The following is a 15,380-nucleotide window of genomic DNA, read 5'->3' as shown; positions in this document are numbered from 1 at the left end:
TGACGATTGCTCAGCGATGCTTAGAGCTGTGATGGTAAAAAATTGATCATCATTGGTAAAAAGAACAGTCGATTCATGACGCGTAAGAATTCCTCATAGTACAGGTCCGCAGGCTATACGAGTAGGAAGGATAGTATTCTCTGAAGAATGGTAGCAACTCGAGAAATTAATCTCTCCCGTATGCGGCAAGCTCTATCATGACTTATAACTTTTGGCATCCGTAATCCACTAGAATCGAATTGAGAGAATCGATCAATAAGAATAGAAGAAGATTAATCTTTCTCGTTTGAGACTATTCAGAAAAAAATGAGGAAAATATGCGAAAAAACTCACACATAGTATAAAAACCGTTATATATTTTATATATAACTCAATTTTTCATTGTGACATATTCCCTTTTTTTCATAATATTTGCTGCGTTTAGCAAGAAAAGCAGCTTTACAACAATTATAAAGCTGAACGCTGCAGCCAATGAAAGGAAAAAGACTATAATTACATCGAAAGAGAACGATTGGTTTAATTTCGGGACTCTCTTGCTCGCACAGTTGTCATGTCTTCGCGTATTTTCTCTATTCTGGTTGCGCGGATCGGTCGCACCAAGCGAGACTCATTCGAAATGTACGTATATATACAGGATCGTGCCCGCGCCGTGAGCCTGAAGCGGTCCCTTGTCAGGAAGAGGTCTGGAGGCGAGAAAGAGATTTACCGTGGCCTCTGCCGCGGTCTTCGGACTGCGCTCTCGGGAACCCTATTCTACGCCAATCGACTCTCGTTCTTCTTAGTGTCACGGCGCGGTCTCTCGCCGCGCCGAGCGAAGAGGAGTCAACTCTTACGCCACGCGTTGCCTTCATTACCATATCTCAGATGCAATCTGTTCCCGGGAATTAATGCACCCGGGATATTTCCTACCGCCACGGATCTCGCCCGAGCGAGACATATTGTGCTCAGTAACTGCCGATAAGCGTCCCTCACGGTCGAAGGCGTGGTCCATCGTTGATAACTCGAAGGCAGGAACAATTTTTTGTGTGTACAAATGAAGGTCGTTTATTAGTGCTAAATAGTTGCGCTGACAGTAAATCAAGAATATGATAATCAGTGATACAATAGGCTTGGTCTTATCATAAAAGCAATAGTAATTATCCTTCATAATTATCTGCCTCGACTCGTTATTTAGTGTTGCGCGCGTTGTTTCTATTATTTTTAATCATTTGTAATTAACATTTGCTGTAGGTATAACTAATCGTATGAAAAGTAGTTATTTATGCTATTTTTCGATCAATAATTTATTAGTATTATTATCCGTATATTCTAAATGCATCTTTTTAAACATAGTAAATAGTTTTAGTTTCATACAGAGAACAATGTTGAGGAAAGACTAAAGCGTTTTTTTTTTTCTTTAAAGATGCATTGTTTCTGTGGCCTTCAGCATTCAAATATGAAGTACAGCGGTAATAAAGATACTAAAATTATTGTTGCCATGGATAAGATGAAATGAGCAATCCGCAGATGTACTGGCAACTTTACGCGAGGACACTTAACAATTTCAAATTATTATTGTCATATTACTTTTGTGTCGTTTAAGTAAATGCGTGAACAAAACATTGTTCCAGAATTTAAAGTTTGAACAGAAAATTAATTGAAGTGGGATATTCTTTTTATGATGAAAGATAAAAAAATATTTTTGTGAATATATCTTAAATAATATTAAAATTATAATATAATGTTAATCTAATGTTTTAAGTGATAAAAAATAGTTTGCATTTGCAAATATTATTAATTTGTTCTTTCTAGCGTTAAATGAAATAATATTAAACGCGCGCGCATTTTTATCGCACCTGGGTTGTTCCCGTTCGCTAATTAATATTTCCGTTTATACTCATTATTTTTATTACCGGTTAATTGCTGCACGTTTTACTCTTTATTATTGCATCCGGTTGCGCGCGGTAAGGTCTTATTTAAAGAAAGGCAATCCTATCACGTTGCAGGTTAAAACGGAACGACTCACGCCTGACAATAACTCGACATCGTCGAGGAGCGTGACGCCTTCTTCGTCGAGTCACCCGGGGACGCCGCCAAATGCTACGCCCTTGGGAGGACCTGAGGGTCCACCGCCACCTCATCATCTCAAGCACATGGAACAGATGATGGGGCGAAACTATAGTGATTTCATGAGGAGTCTCGCCGCCAAGTACAACAACGCCAACCCCAATGAGTACGTCCATCTCATTTTATCGACCATTTTTGATTATTCGTCGTAGAGTCATAATCCCTGTAAATAGGTTACGAGATTAACATAACTGAAAAGCATACATTACAACATTAACATCTCACTTTCGATTTTCTTTTTAAATAAGTCATGCATTGATATGCCAATTAAAAATTGACATGCAAATATTGCTTCATTACTGTTCGAGCCTGTGTCATAACATTTTTCTTAATGTATTGTATGATTAAGAAAAGATTTTGCAAATATCTTTGAATATTTTTTTGTTGGAACTTAACATGCACGTATATATTGACGAATACTGCGAGACGATATAAAAGAATTAAGTCTTGAAGGCTGCAAATAGATGATTCGTGTGATTAAGATTCATAAGACGTAGAGAATACTCGAGGGGCTTAACGTACTCGCGCATGAAACCGGTTGTCGCGTCGTACGTTGACTTTTAACTTTGTACCTTCTGATACGTTGTTGAAAACAGATCAAATGATTGTTTAATTGTTTAGTTAAATGTTGAACATAGATTTTAACAATGCGACCTTTGCTATTTGAAGAAGAATTTGATTCTTTAATTTATTACATGTCTGTTTGCGCCTTGCTAAATTTAATTAATCAACGTCTAGACAATGTGTTAAATCTGAACCTATCTATTTTCTCGTTTGGCATTGAGTCATCTCATGAAATTAAAAATCATGATTTACTATATCATGTAGGTACATCATCTTTATTACGAAAATAGCACTTTTTATATTTGATCATGAGACAAATATTCTTGAGTCTGAAATTTGAAATGTTTCTACGTGCGATTGTGATAGTAACACTGATTTTTTTTAAATATTTATAACAGAAAGAATTAATGATCAAGGACGATTGATTATTTCAGTTACTTTAGCACACCAAGAAACGGTTATCCTCCGGGTTTAGACCCGAGGTTTCCAGCCTTCAAGGCTGCAGCGACGCCGTTCGTTGGTCTAATGGCGCCGTTAGGGGCTCCACAACCATCGACTGTCCCGACAACCTCACCGCTCTCCAATAAAGATCCGAAAGAGCAAAAGCAGGATAGTCTCTTTGGTAGTCCCGTGTTTCCGCCTATGATCGATATGTCGTCCACCCAGGCTCTTTTGCACATGGTACGAACTGCCAATGCGGCGCAAAGCGCTGCAGAATTGGAAACATATCTCAAAGGCAAGTATCATAGGAAATTAGGAAGTAAGTATACTATATTTTTAAATAGAGAGGACATACAGATTAATAGCATTACTTTTATGATTGAAAAAAGAAGTTATAGAATTATTTTTTAATCGTAAATTGTATAAGACTTTGTTTTTTTATGCGTTTCTTTCAATTTTTGATTGTTTAATATTTATATATAAACGATTGATATCTTAATACGCACATTAATATTATTCTTATTGAAAAGAAAAATCAATTATTTAGATTAATCAAAGCATTCGTAGATAAAAAAAACCATGCTTCTTAATAGCAAATCTGGTTTGACACACTAGTGCGAATTGTATAGTAAGATCGCTATGAACTGATTTAATCTGTACAAAAATAAATCAAATTATTCAAATTATAAAATACATATTTTACTTAACAGCATAATAAAATATATCGAGGATTTCTCAGTTAATGCATTTTTTATATTATATATTAAGCACACGTTTTTACATCAATTTGTATGACGACTTTAATGTGCACACTAAGTGCATACTAAGTGTATCCAATCATATTCATTATATAATATTTTATGTGCTTTATTGATATGTGTGTTTACGTGGCATATCATTAATCAGTTGTGAGGAAGACTAGACAACAACGTTTTATTTTGTTTGAATACGTAGGCGCGAACAAAAGAGACACAGGAGTGACGAGTCCCTTAGACCTTTCGAGTCCTGGTGGTTTCGCACCTCGTAAGCGACAAAGGACGGAAACAAGGAGATCCGAAAGCGTATCCCCTAAGCCGAAACCTACCGCGAGACCAACCACACCTCCGCCGATCAGATGTCCGACTCTCTATGGCCACATACCTTGCGGCGATGGGCAAGCCGTAAATCGCTGGACCATCGAGGACGTCGTCAATTATGTTTCGTCAATCGACATATGCGCCGAATATGCACAGGTGAGTCAAGATTTTTTCTAATCGCGATGCGGTTTTCCACGAGGAAAAATAGTAGGAAATGCACTTACGTCATTATTCGTGCACTCGCATCAAGCGCATCAAACGAATTCTAATGCCTTTATTAAAGTGCAAGATTGCACAACGATTGTCATTGGAGACAAATGTTTTCCTATATACTTCTCTGCGACGATTTTGTCCGAAATATATTTCTGTTCTGACACAATTCTAACTTAAGGAGATAAAGAAAGCTATACAAATCCTTCAAGTTTAGTGACCATATACGATGATCCGTGTATTCATTGAAATAAAGGAAAAAAAACCTGATAAATGTTTTGATTCGGTTAGATTGTTGCACAAATCGCATTGGACGTAGCTACTATTTTTAATGGCTTTTGAAAGCCAACTCTGTAATGGTGCACGCTGTCATCAATCGCGCAATATTCCTTTCCGACTTAGTGAGGCAACGAAGCGATCTAGAAGGCTTTGAATGACCTGGCATCAGTCAATCCGGACAGTCTGGCATTAGCGAGTAGGGAGAGACGGCGCGCCAGCTAGGAAAGTTCTATAATGACCCCTCGAAGCTAGCGTTGATCCTCCACCCCTCTCTAGTTTGTAGTATCTATACTTTCTCCTCCTTGTCTTTCTCTTTTTTTTTTTTTCTTTAGCATCCTGAGGCGAAATACGCCCGCGAAATACTAGATCTCGCAATGATAGTTTTTACGGACCACTTAACATTGCTATTTCCGCGAAGTCACGGGCGTGGTTGTCGGGGTTTTCGAGTGTCCACTGAAATTATCCACTCACCCGTTCCATTGGGTGTAAGCGCTTCCCCTTGTTTTTCTTCGCTTAGAAGCGCTCGGCATTTCGCTCAGCAGTAACGACCTTTCATCGTAGAACTGGGGCGCGGTCTACTTTCCACAGATGACTCCCCGTCCTCGCTCGCGCTCGGGAACCGCGCGATGAATGGTTTCATAATTCGCGATAAAACGGAGAATCGTAATTACCGGGCTGCCGCCTGGTAGACGCAAATTGATTAATTACAGATAACCCGACACGCTTATCTCGCGCGTATATACACGATACGATCTTCCACTTCGCGGATCGGTGGTGTCACGGAGCTCTCGAACATCGCGCCACTCCTCACCAGCTTCGTGACAGAAGTTATTCCTCCGGCTGTCACATCGTTCACTCACACCTGACAGAGAGCAAGAACCATGACTCCAGCATCGCGGTAGAAAAGTTCCTCATTCGTGTCACGAATCGCAATTTCCTCTCACTTCACTTTGGGAAGTTATATTTTGTAACTGCAGAAAAATGAAGACTCACCGCAGCGACTCTCTTGTGTACCTTAATGAGCATACCGCGATAATTAAGATGGATAGCTTCGATAACGGGCTTTTCATAAGTTTTTACATCGGTGCTTGATGACCGCGCGAACATCGATATATTTAATGAGAGAATCTGCCGGTATCCGGTATCGGTATCAAAGTTGTTTGAAACCAAATTCGATCATATCGTGATACTGTAAGCCGTTTCGGAAACGCCATCACCGCGTCGCGCTCGTATTGCACTTTTTGCGTGGCGCACGGTATCCTTCGCGAGATAAGAATCGATGTCGTGCGTGTCGTCTCGGGATTCGCACATAAAGTGCACAGCCGTCTCTCGGTATTCCACGACATGGTTTGCCAAGAGGAGCAGTGATCCTTGAGCCGCTCTTATCTCATGGTTGGCCCTCGTCATTCTTGAATTGAGTCGACGGCTGATCGAAGCGCTCGAGGACCTCGCCGTCTCCTTCTATGTTGGCTCGCTCGCGCGGCGTTCGATTACATTCGAGTATTCATGAATATGCATGACGAGAGGTGGGCGCCCGCGAAAAAATTTACGGCCCCGACAGTCTGACGTTTCGAGGACCGCGACTGCGTTCGCGCGAGCGAGCACGCGCTGAACGGGGCCTAACGATAGCCGATGATAATCGAAACTGACATGCCTCCAGGGACCCCGCTACACATCTCGAGAATCAACGTTCGAGAGGAACCCTGGCACCGATCATTCTTCGCTCGTTGTAGTACACACATACGCGGAATAATCTCTGATAATGACTTCACAAATGACTTTCGTGAATTCGGTACAGTTGATGTATAAAAACGTTTGCCTTGTAAACGTTTTTATATACCGTATCGTCAACGTAGAATTAATGATAATAATGTACATTATCAATTTTTTAGTTAAAAAAAAAAAACGTTTCGCATTGGTGTTAAAAACGGTCCACTTAAATCCTGAATATTTAAATATCGAATTTTTCAATATATTCGAGTGTTAATTTAACATATTGTGATTCTGTTCTTTAAATTATATATTTATGTTGAATTAATACTCAAAATTTCTTTGTGTCAAAATAATACAATTTATGAGTAAGTGAATATTAATTACGTAAAAATAGAATATTTAAAACGTAATTTCTAAGAAGAATAAATAAAATATGTGTTAATTTAACATTTAAAGAGGAAGCAGATTTTTAACAAGCGTTTCGTCCAAAATGAGAAAGAAAATCACAAGAACTGTATACAGAAAATAACAAACTGTCAATCAATAAGATGTGAAATATTCACATCTTAACATAATTGTTAAACAGTTGTTAAAACCGTTAAATAAATACATTTTGTTTGTCTCTCTAGTTAAAGAACACAATGCACTACGTCAAGATTTTTTTCAGCACATAAATTGATGGTGTAGAAATGCTTCCGGAACATTGTAGACTAGCTTAAAATATGAATTTCTGATTCTGAACACTAAACACTATAACTCTTTAACTAAAAAAACGAAACTTTGAACAAAATGATTTTGGAAGTCTTCTCCTTAAATACTCAATTTTACTGAAGAAAATGCGTCCATGATTTGTCCACAAATTATATCAGTATTGATTTTTTTGTGTTTATCTTCTTAAATAATATTTGTGTTAAATTTCTAACATATTCATTTTGTGTTTGATTTAACACCTAATTTTGAGTGGACCGTTTGGGACACAAAAAGTGTGTTAAATTAAATACAAAGGAAATTAATGCACCCCGCACCTATGGACTCTCGGTGAAATTGTCTGAAAACTTTGTATGTTGTTCTCCTTTCTGTCCTGAACAAATGTCTCAATGGGCATAAAGTCCAAAAATGCCTAGGAATTTTTTCCATTGAATCATCGAGCGCTAAAGTATGCAAATGTGTCTATTCGCTCGATGATAATCGGTAAGATAGTAACGTATTCACATGTGATGCGTGAGACCGGGAATCAATTCAGTCAATTAAGGCAAAGCTGACACAAACGTTATATCTACATGTAATATTGTTACGCTCGCGCGTAATCGCGGTTTCGCGCACTCGTCAGCGCTCGCGCACACACGTTCCGGGATATGACGATACTGCGTTATTTATTGACTAGGTCAGGTCACGGGCATCGCATTGCGGACGTAACAATATATAATCACACATATATTCCTATATACAGACTACAATAATAATTTTTTTTTTTCAGGAAGTCGATGAGTCAAATCAGTTCATCTTAAGCCGTAATCACATTACAGGCTTCCGACTCTGACTCGGACTCCCGACTTCAACCAATCACATAGCAAAGCAGCAGTCGACTTTGACTGCCGACTTTAGAATAGAAATCACTCTATTCGATCGACTTTGAGTCGGGAGTTGGGAGTCAGAATCGGGAGTATGTAGTGTGATTACGGCTTTAGGACTACGTTTGCTATCATATTTTTATTACTCAATGGTCTCGTCTTACGACGTTACGTCTCATACGTGTTTGCCTCACGTCACGTGTTCCTTGCATATCACTATACTTGCGTGTCTGTGTTATTAAACAAGAGTTCTTTAGTAACGAAAGTGTTGTTATTTCCTGAAATCCCGATTACGCCTGGTGCGCGTAATAATATTACATGTATAAAATGAAAAATGAAATAAAATTGACGAGTAAATGAGAGCTAATAAATTGACGCAGATATAAATCTTACATTAATTTTGCAAGAATTTTTTCGGACGTTTCGGCTACATTCGAGCCATCATTAGTGATCTGGAAACAATGGAAATCTAACATATTATATTCATTTACATGTATAACGTTTGTGTCAACTTTGCCTTAGTTGGCTGAATCGATTCCCAGTCTCACACACACACACACACACACACACACACACACGCACGCACGCACGCACGCACGCACACACACACACACACACAAACACACAAACACATGCGAATATGTTACAATCTTATCGATTATCATCGAGCGAATAGACGTATTTTCATACTTCAGCGCTCCATGATTCGGTCCCTAGACATTTTTGGACTTTGTGCGCATTAAGACATTTATTCAGGATAATAAGGAGAACAATATACTAAATTTTCAGACAATTTCACCAAGAGACCAAAATCCATAAGGTTGCTGCGGGGTCCTTTAATACCGTTTTCCAACGGTGTAATATCGCGTAAAGATAACGATAATTAATGCAGCAATTTATTACATTTGTTCGATTATAAATGTTCGATTTGACGCGCAGACACGACCAGATCTGTGATCTTCTCTTTACAGCCGTCGATGAATGCGTCTATAATGATCACGCGAATACGCAATATCGAATCATTAATACGTATAAAAGTGAAACCTAAACAAATCGCTTAAGATTTATAAAGTGGAGCCATAATATTCTCTGCTCATGACGATCTTGTCGTTATTTACATCATAGAATATCTTGCGCACGCGTCGTTCGATTCATGTGTCGAGTTACCACGACTTGAATTCGACTACGAGCTCTTGATCTCGATACTTGGCTCGGCCGATATGGCACTACGAATGCAGATGAATCCTCTTAGAATCTTGGCATCGAGATTCTAATGTCGCGGAGGATTCCTGTGAACTGATCAACAGCACGAGCGATCCTTTCATGTATTAGCTAGAATTATGACGATGATTCTTATCCGTACCTGCTGTATTACTGCATTCACTTTCGTTCGAGCCAGTAGTGCGAAACTATCTCTGAAAAACGAAAGTAATTACTGCTGTAAGTTTTGCTACGTATTCAATTGATATTTAGTACATTGATTTATTTTCATAATGAGGGAAGTTGGAAGGGATTGAACTATTTTCTGATAATAACTATAATAAATATATAATACGTTTTAGACATACGAATATATACTTGCTTAGAGGGCATTACGTATTATTACTGATAACGCAAACAGTTTTATCTTATTAATCGATCCAGCGTGATATTATGCTGATTATAAAAGTTACAAAATCATAAACTCGTAAATTTATTTGAAAAAAAAATGTCTGTTTATACGTTTGTGTCAATAAATATCTTTTATTCGACTTTCGATTTAGATTTGCGATTTTATATAAGTCTTTGCGAATCCATTTCTCAATATTGTTATCGTTAGTGGAATCTCGGTGAAACTTTCGATGACATATAGAGTATTATGTATTACGTAAACGTGAAGAATGAAAGTAATTGTACCCGTTTAGAATTACGAATCGTCGATTGCGAGAAGGTGATGGGTATGAAACTTGCGGTAATATATATATGTCGTGCGATACCAAACAGTCCATAGACTCCAAGGATTCAGGATGAGAGGGTTAGAGAGCATATGCTACACACATAAACGCGCTCGTGTGTTTGAGGATAGGATCGCTCCATCCTAGATCGTTAAAAAGTCATGAATGTGGCTTATGTCTTTCGCGATGCGACGTTCACGAAGGATGCTGCGTCCTCGCGTCCCACGCGTGCTTATCCTCATACGAGTCCCTCCATAACATCCATTCGTTATAGTCGTGTTTCATCGACCGCGTGAGACAACATCCGATTCCGCTTTGAATCGATTCCGACTGACGATGGAGATTAACCAACATTTTTGAACGATTATTTGCTTTTTCTATTTGTCCTCAATCAATCATTAATTCGTTCGAGTCGTGAAACTTCGTTGAATGATCGTTAGCTGTTCGCTGTCGCGTTGAATCATACATTTTTCATTTACCGACCGTTTAAGAATTATCACGTTTCTCTCGTCACGGATAAATTGTATCCGATAAATCATGATAAATCGCGATCTGCCGCGAGCTGCTTATTGACAGGAGGAAAATTTAGAATCGCGTCATTTAGAGTCACGCTTGTACTTCTATTTGCGCTGCGATCTTTGAAGATATCGGCGAGGTCCTTCTGAGACCTGAGTTATTGCGCAAGAGTTTTCTGTCCTGGCGAATCCTTTCCTATAACAGCAAGTCGATTACGGAACGAGAGTTACACTTCTCAATATCGGGACGAACCATCGAGTCGATGGATGGATATCTCTTCTTAACCCAAAGCGTGCTACGCAGCGGCGCGGCGCAGCACAGCGAGACCCAGAGCGCGGACTTTCTAACGATTCGGCGCGAAGCATGATCTGACCCGGGTCGACCCTACGTTCTCGATGGCTGGAACTAACGTGTAGCGTCGTCACACACGTGAAACGAGGCCTCCTGGCATCGATCAATTAATCATTAATAGGCGCTAATACCCACCGCGTATCACGTCGATTACGGACGTGCGCGTCGAATGATGCAGGACGTTCTCGTTCTAGATACTTGCGGCTTAAAGCCGAAGCGCTTCCTCCTACGTCGATCAATCCGCAATTCCGTCGACCACGCTCGATTCGCACGAAGGGTTTGCTTCGACGTCGGATATGTTTGGGAAAGGATTGTATGATGTTTCTATGATGGATGATGGATGAAATTAGAGATTGTTAAAAATTACTGTATTGTTGCGCGGTTCGATTAGATACTTCCTGTACGGGCTGCCCCAAGCTTGCTATCTACCGACCCGAACAGTTAATTCCTGTATTTGGTTCGCTATCTATCATAGTCTCTGCGGTTTTCATATCACAAATTCGAGTAACTGTATTTCACAAATAAAATTACATTGACATAAATTCATTGAATGAGGTATATAAGTTCTAGGAGATAATTCTCATTTTACTCGATTAATATTATGACTTTCTTGATGTAATGAGAAAAGGATATGTTAAGATTTGGGGAAAAAATGACAATTAAAATTAAGATCAGAAATTTTTTTTTATTTTCATAATTCTATATTAATGATACAAACGAGCGTATAGTTATAATATATGTTATTTTGCATTTTCATGGCGTTGCCGACCGGTCATCCCTCTAACAGTTAATATGAGAGTCTCTCCAACAGAGTCCCTCTAATAATTTGACTCATAGTATCATCTCAGATACATAAACAAAATTAAAAGATATTCGCTTTATCCAGGGCCTTTGTTTCGCTCGGGCTTCCCCTGTATAATCTACTTTTTTCAAAGAGTAACATATAATTTGATGATACAAGACAATTTAGTGAATTAATTAAGTTTGTTATAAGTATACTCTATGCATTCATCAAATAACCTGTCAGGTTTAAACGCGGCAGCGAAATGCCTTTTACGCACTGATTGTACGGTAGACTTGCGTCTAAATATCCATAATGATAGCCCCGCGCTAGTAGTACTAGAACATTTACATTATTTACGAAATTAATGATGAAAAGCGTGTCGACTGACGCTAATGCGACCTGCTTATTCGCGTGTATCGTTCTAGGTACCTTGATGTGATCATAGCAGTGACGGTCTTTCGCTTTGCGATATCAATGAATCATGTTAATAATTTAATGAATTCGATTTACAGCAAATCATATCCGGCTTGAATATTAGAAAATAATATGCCATGGAGAAAGGTGAACGATTTATAGTTTCCGGTTGAGATTGATATATGTATCTCTTTACATGAAAATCTTTTATAAATCTCGTATATTTCGTTTTCAGTTTTCTACATTATAAATTAATTATATTTTGAAAATATGACCTGTATAAATATAAAAATGGAAATTTATTAAATTATTATTTTTATATGAATTTTTATCATTCAGTTGTCTACGTTTAATTGTTTACTCAGTAAGTAAGAACTGAAAAAACAAGGTAACATTGATTTTAATATATCGCACATATCGAAGTTTCAATTTTACATACAAATTTATATACGCGGCTTTGGGCGATTAGTAGTTACAATTATTCGGTAATTACTGATGTCTTTGTATCTCTATCCGGGCGAATAAATCCGAATTCGCTACAGTGCAAGCGAATTATATTTAGAAAGTAGCCTCTTATTGTGGGCAGCGAGCAAACTGCCCGGGGATTTACACAGAATCACTACGATTCGTCGATCGATTTAATGGACACGTGGCCAGCGCCTACCTAATCGCCAAGAACGTTAATTAACCCGAGGGCCACGTGCGCACTTTCTCCCACATCCTGTGCACATACAGGCGTGTGCGGTGCCGCGTACGTTCTTAACTTGGATTTAACGCCATCTTTCTCCGCTCGACAGATCGCTACCGTGCGTTTGAAAGCGTGTGTACACCGTGAACCGGCTTTAGCCTCTCATTTGTACAGAAAATGTGCCGAGACATATTCATCAAACATGCATTTAATTAACGGCGACCGAGAGCGGTACAAATACTTTCAGTCATGTTTTGACTTTTTCCTCAGTCAATTCAATAAATCTGAGAAAAGAACAAAAATCACGATATCACAAGTGTCCATCAAACCGTCAAATTAACAAAAAAAAAAAGATAGGCGTTCTATTTACAAGAGATAGAATGATATATGGTGTAATCGCTTTTCGTTAGTGTGTTACAAGCTGTTACACAATCCGTATGACATTAGTGTACCAGGATAATACATTTTCTTAATCGCTGCACACGATCCAGCGGCAACATGTGTTCGCAACTATTTTATTTTTCCCTCCGATTTTTCTCTCCTTCTTCTACTTTTACGCGACTATTTACCGATTCAATATCCAGCTTGAGAATACTCGCATTTTCTGCTGCGACCGTCGAACCCATCTGGCTTCGATATTCGGTTATCCATATTCCTAGTTAGTTAAGTATTATACATATTGCCTGCATCCTATACGCCGTTACGCATGCACATTGTAATTTCCAAGCGGTCGCGAGCAACGAGCGAAAGACAGTGTGCTCACAAAGCAGGGTGTATTGACGGCCGGTCGTTCTCTAGAGTCAAGCTGTAACCGACATTTTATTGGCTCTGTAGCAGCGTATCTTTGCCGTGCTATAATTCTCGTCGCTCTTCCTCGGCGATCGTCTCAGTATATATCTCTTCTGGCTACCGCTCTCGTTAGCGCACGCTCGCAAGTCAGTAATTGAATTAAGGATAATGATGCGTGTCAAGCGGTTAAGCTGCTGTTTAGAATAGCACTAACTTTTCTATGTCCTCGTGTTTGTCGATAATAATGTGGAAAACTGGATGCATTGGTGATAATTTTAATGAATCTCCAATTATTTCGAATTATCGTAACATTGTTAAGTAAAGTAAACACGAGATTGTTATACAGAAAGCATTTGACAGTAGTCGAAGTTAATTATCATCGACGCGCGCAAACGTAAATTATCTCACTATCCTTTCATTTTCGGATCTTCGTTAAATAATAATAATGTATTCAAGTCCCGAAATGTCGTTGCTTCGGAATTACAGAGCACGATATATATTTCCTACAATAACGTTTACGGTTGTATCTTTATGTGTCAGTTTTCCTGGATTAAAGATCAACAACTCGAATGTCGGCGTGATATCCTCGACTCTATCGATTGATTCCTGTACGGCTCGTTAGAGCTATGACTAATTACAGCTCGTTATAGGTCAATGCTTAATTACACTGCGGGCAAGATTCCACCTCCGCTTTCGGCCTTATCGTCTTCGTGATCTTATAGAAGCGGCAACAGGTTCTCTCCCGTTGCCACGATTTTATGCACGAACACCATAATTCTTGTTCCGAATATCGTTGAACTCGGACGACCCCTTGCATTCACGTGTCACGAGCGACGTAACGAGAATTGCCGATTTATATTTTATGCACGCGTTGTATCATGGATGTATGAGCATAATTAATTGAGTAGTGTACAAAATTAATGCTCATGCTGAATTTCATGCTGCACGAGCTGTCTTTTAGTTGACATTACGGTCGGTAAAAGAAAGAGAGGATAGAGCAGACATAAAATGTCGAGAAACAGTAATGAATGAAAGAAAAGATAATAGTTTTGATTTTCTTTAAAAACTAATGTTATATTATATTATATTTCTCTAAAATTATGAAGAATAAGCATATTTGGCTCTTATCTCTGTTTACCGAACTAGAAACCAAAGGCTTATTCTGTAATTCCTAATAACTGTAACGATATCGTTACATTGTTATTACGCAGATTTTATACATAGTAAAAAAGCTGTGTAACGAGGATATTGTTACAATCGTTAAGGGTTACAAAGCAGACCACTAAAAGTCGCGCGAGATTTTTTCTACGTCGTATTGCACGAACAAGCAGTTCACCAGTAAATTGGCGTTGCGTCAATCCTTAAGGGGATCCTAAAGTGAAGCCCGAACTCCGATGAGAGATCACTGTTTTACAGATAAAATTGACACATTGACATTTCTTTGTATACCACTGCATCAATGTCGCACGCACACGTACACATAAATTTTTCTAGTGTTTCTATACCGCTGCGAATATATCGCTCTTCTACACATCTTTTTCATTTACATTTTCCTACACGCGGGTGTTTGATAGTAGGTCTCCCATGCTATAGAAACGACGGTAAAGGTTCGTACGCGTTTTCAGATCAAAGGCACGCAGCGCAAATCGAATAACGGACACTCTCGCGTTATACAGTAGCGTGATTTCTCGACTTCGCGAGATTCCACCCTGCCCTGTCTATACTTCGCAGACGGAGGATATGCGGCGAGCACATGTTACGCGCGTAAGCGCATTTCCCCGAAGCAGATTCGCTTCGCCTCGTTCACCACGTATCTTGTTATCGTTTAAGGCTGATTACGAAACGCGGTAGCGCGCGGGCCCCTTTCAGGAGATGATTGCGCGATGATGAGGTCTGGAATCACGAAACATCGGCGACGTGGTCGTCACGGCCGTCTCCCCCCCC

The 15,380-nt window shown here is 39.1% G+C and overlaps 1 protein-coding gene across 1 annotated transcript in view; it reads left to right on the top strand.

The window, feature by feature from the left end:
- LOC108772227 (uncharacterized) overlaps positions 1-15,380 on the top strand; it is a 102,422-nt gene that overhangs the window by 49,574 nt on the left and 37,468 nt on the right. The window contains exons 3-5 of the mRNA XM_018537721.1: positions 1,986-2,212; positions 3,105-3,406; positions 4,066-4,343. Coding sequence (XP_018393223.1) covers positions 1,986-2,212; positions 3,105-3,406; positions 4,066-4,343 — 807 coding nt within the window. The remainder of the gene's footprint in view (positions 1-1,985; positions 2,213-3,104; positions 3,407-4,065; positions 4,344-15,380) is intronic.

The sequence above is a fragment of the Cyphomyrmex costatus genome, unplaced genomic scaffold (genome assembly GCF_001594065.2).
Source record: "Cyphomyrmex costatus isolate MS0001 unplaced genomic scaffold, Ccosl1.0 scaffold100, whole genome shotgun sequence".
NCBI lineage: Eukaryota > Metazoa > Arthropoda > Insecta > Hymenoptera > Formicidae > Cyphomyrmex > Cyphomyrmex costatus.
Note: the sequence above shows the minus strand (reverse complement) of the source record. Positions and strands in the feature narration are given on the sequence as shown.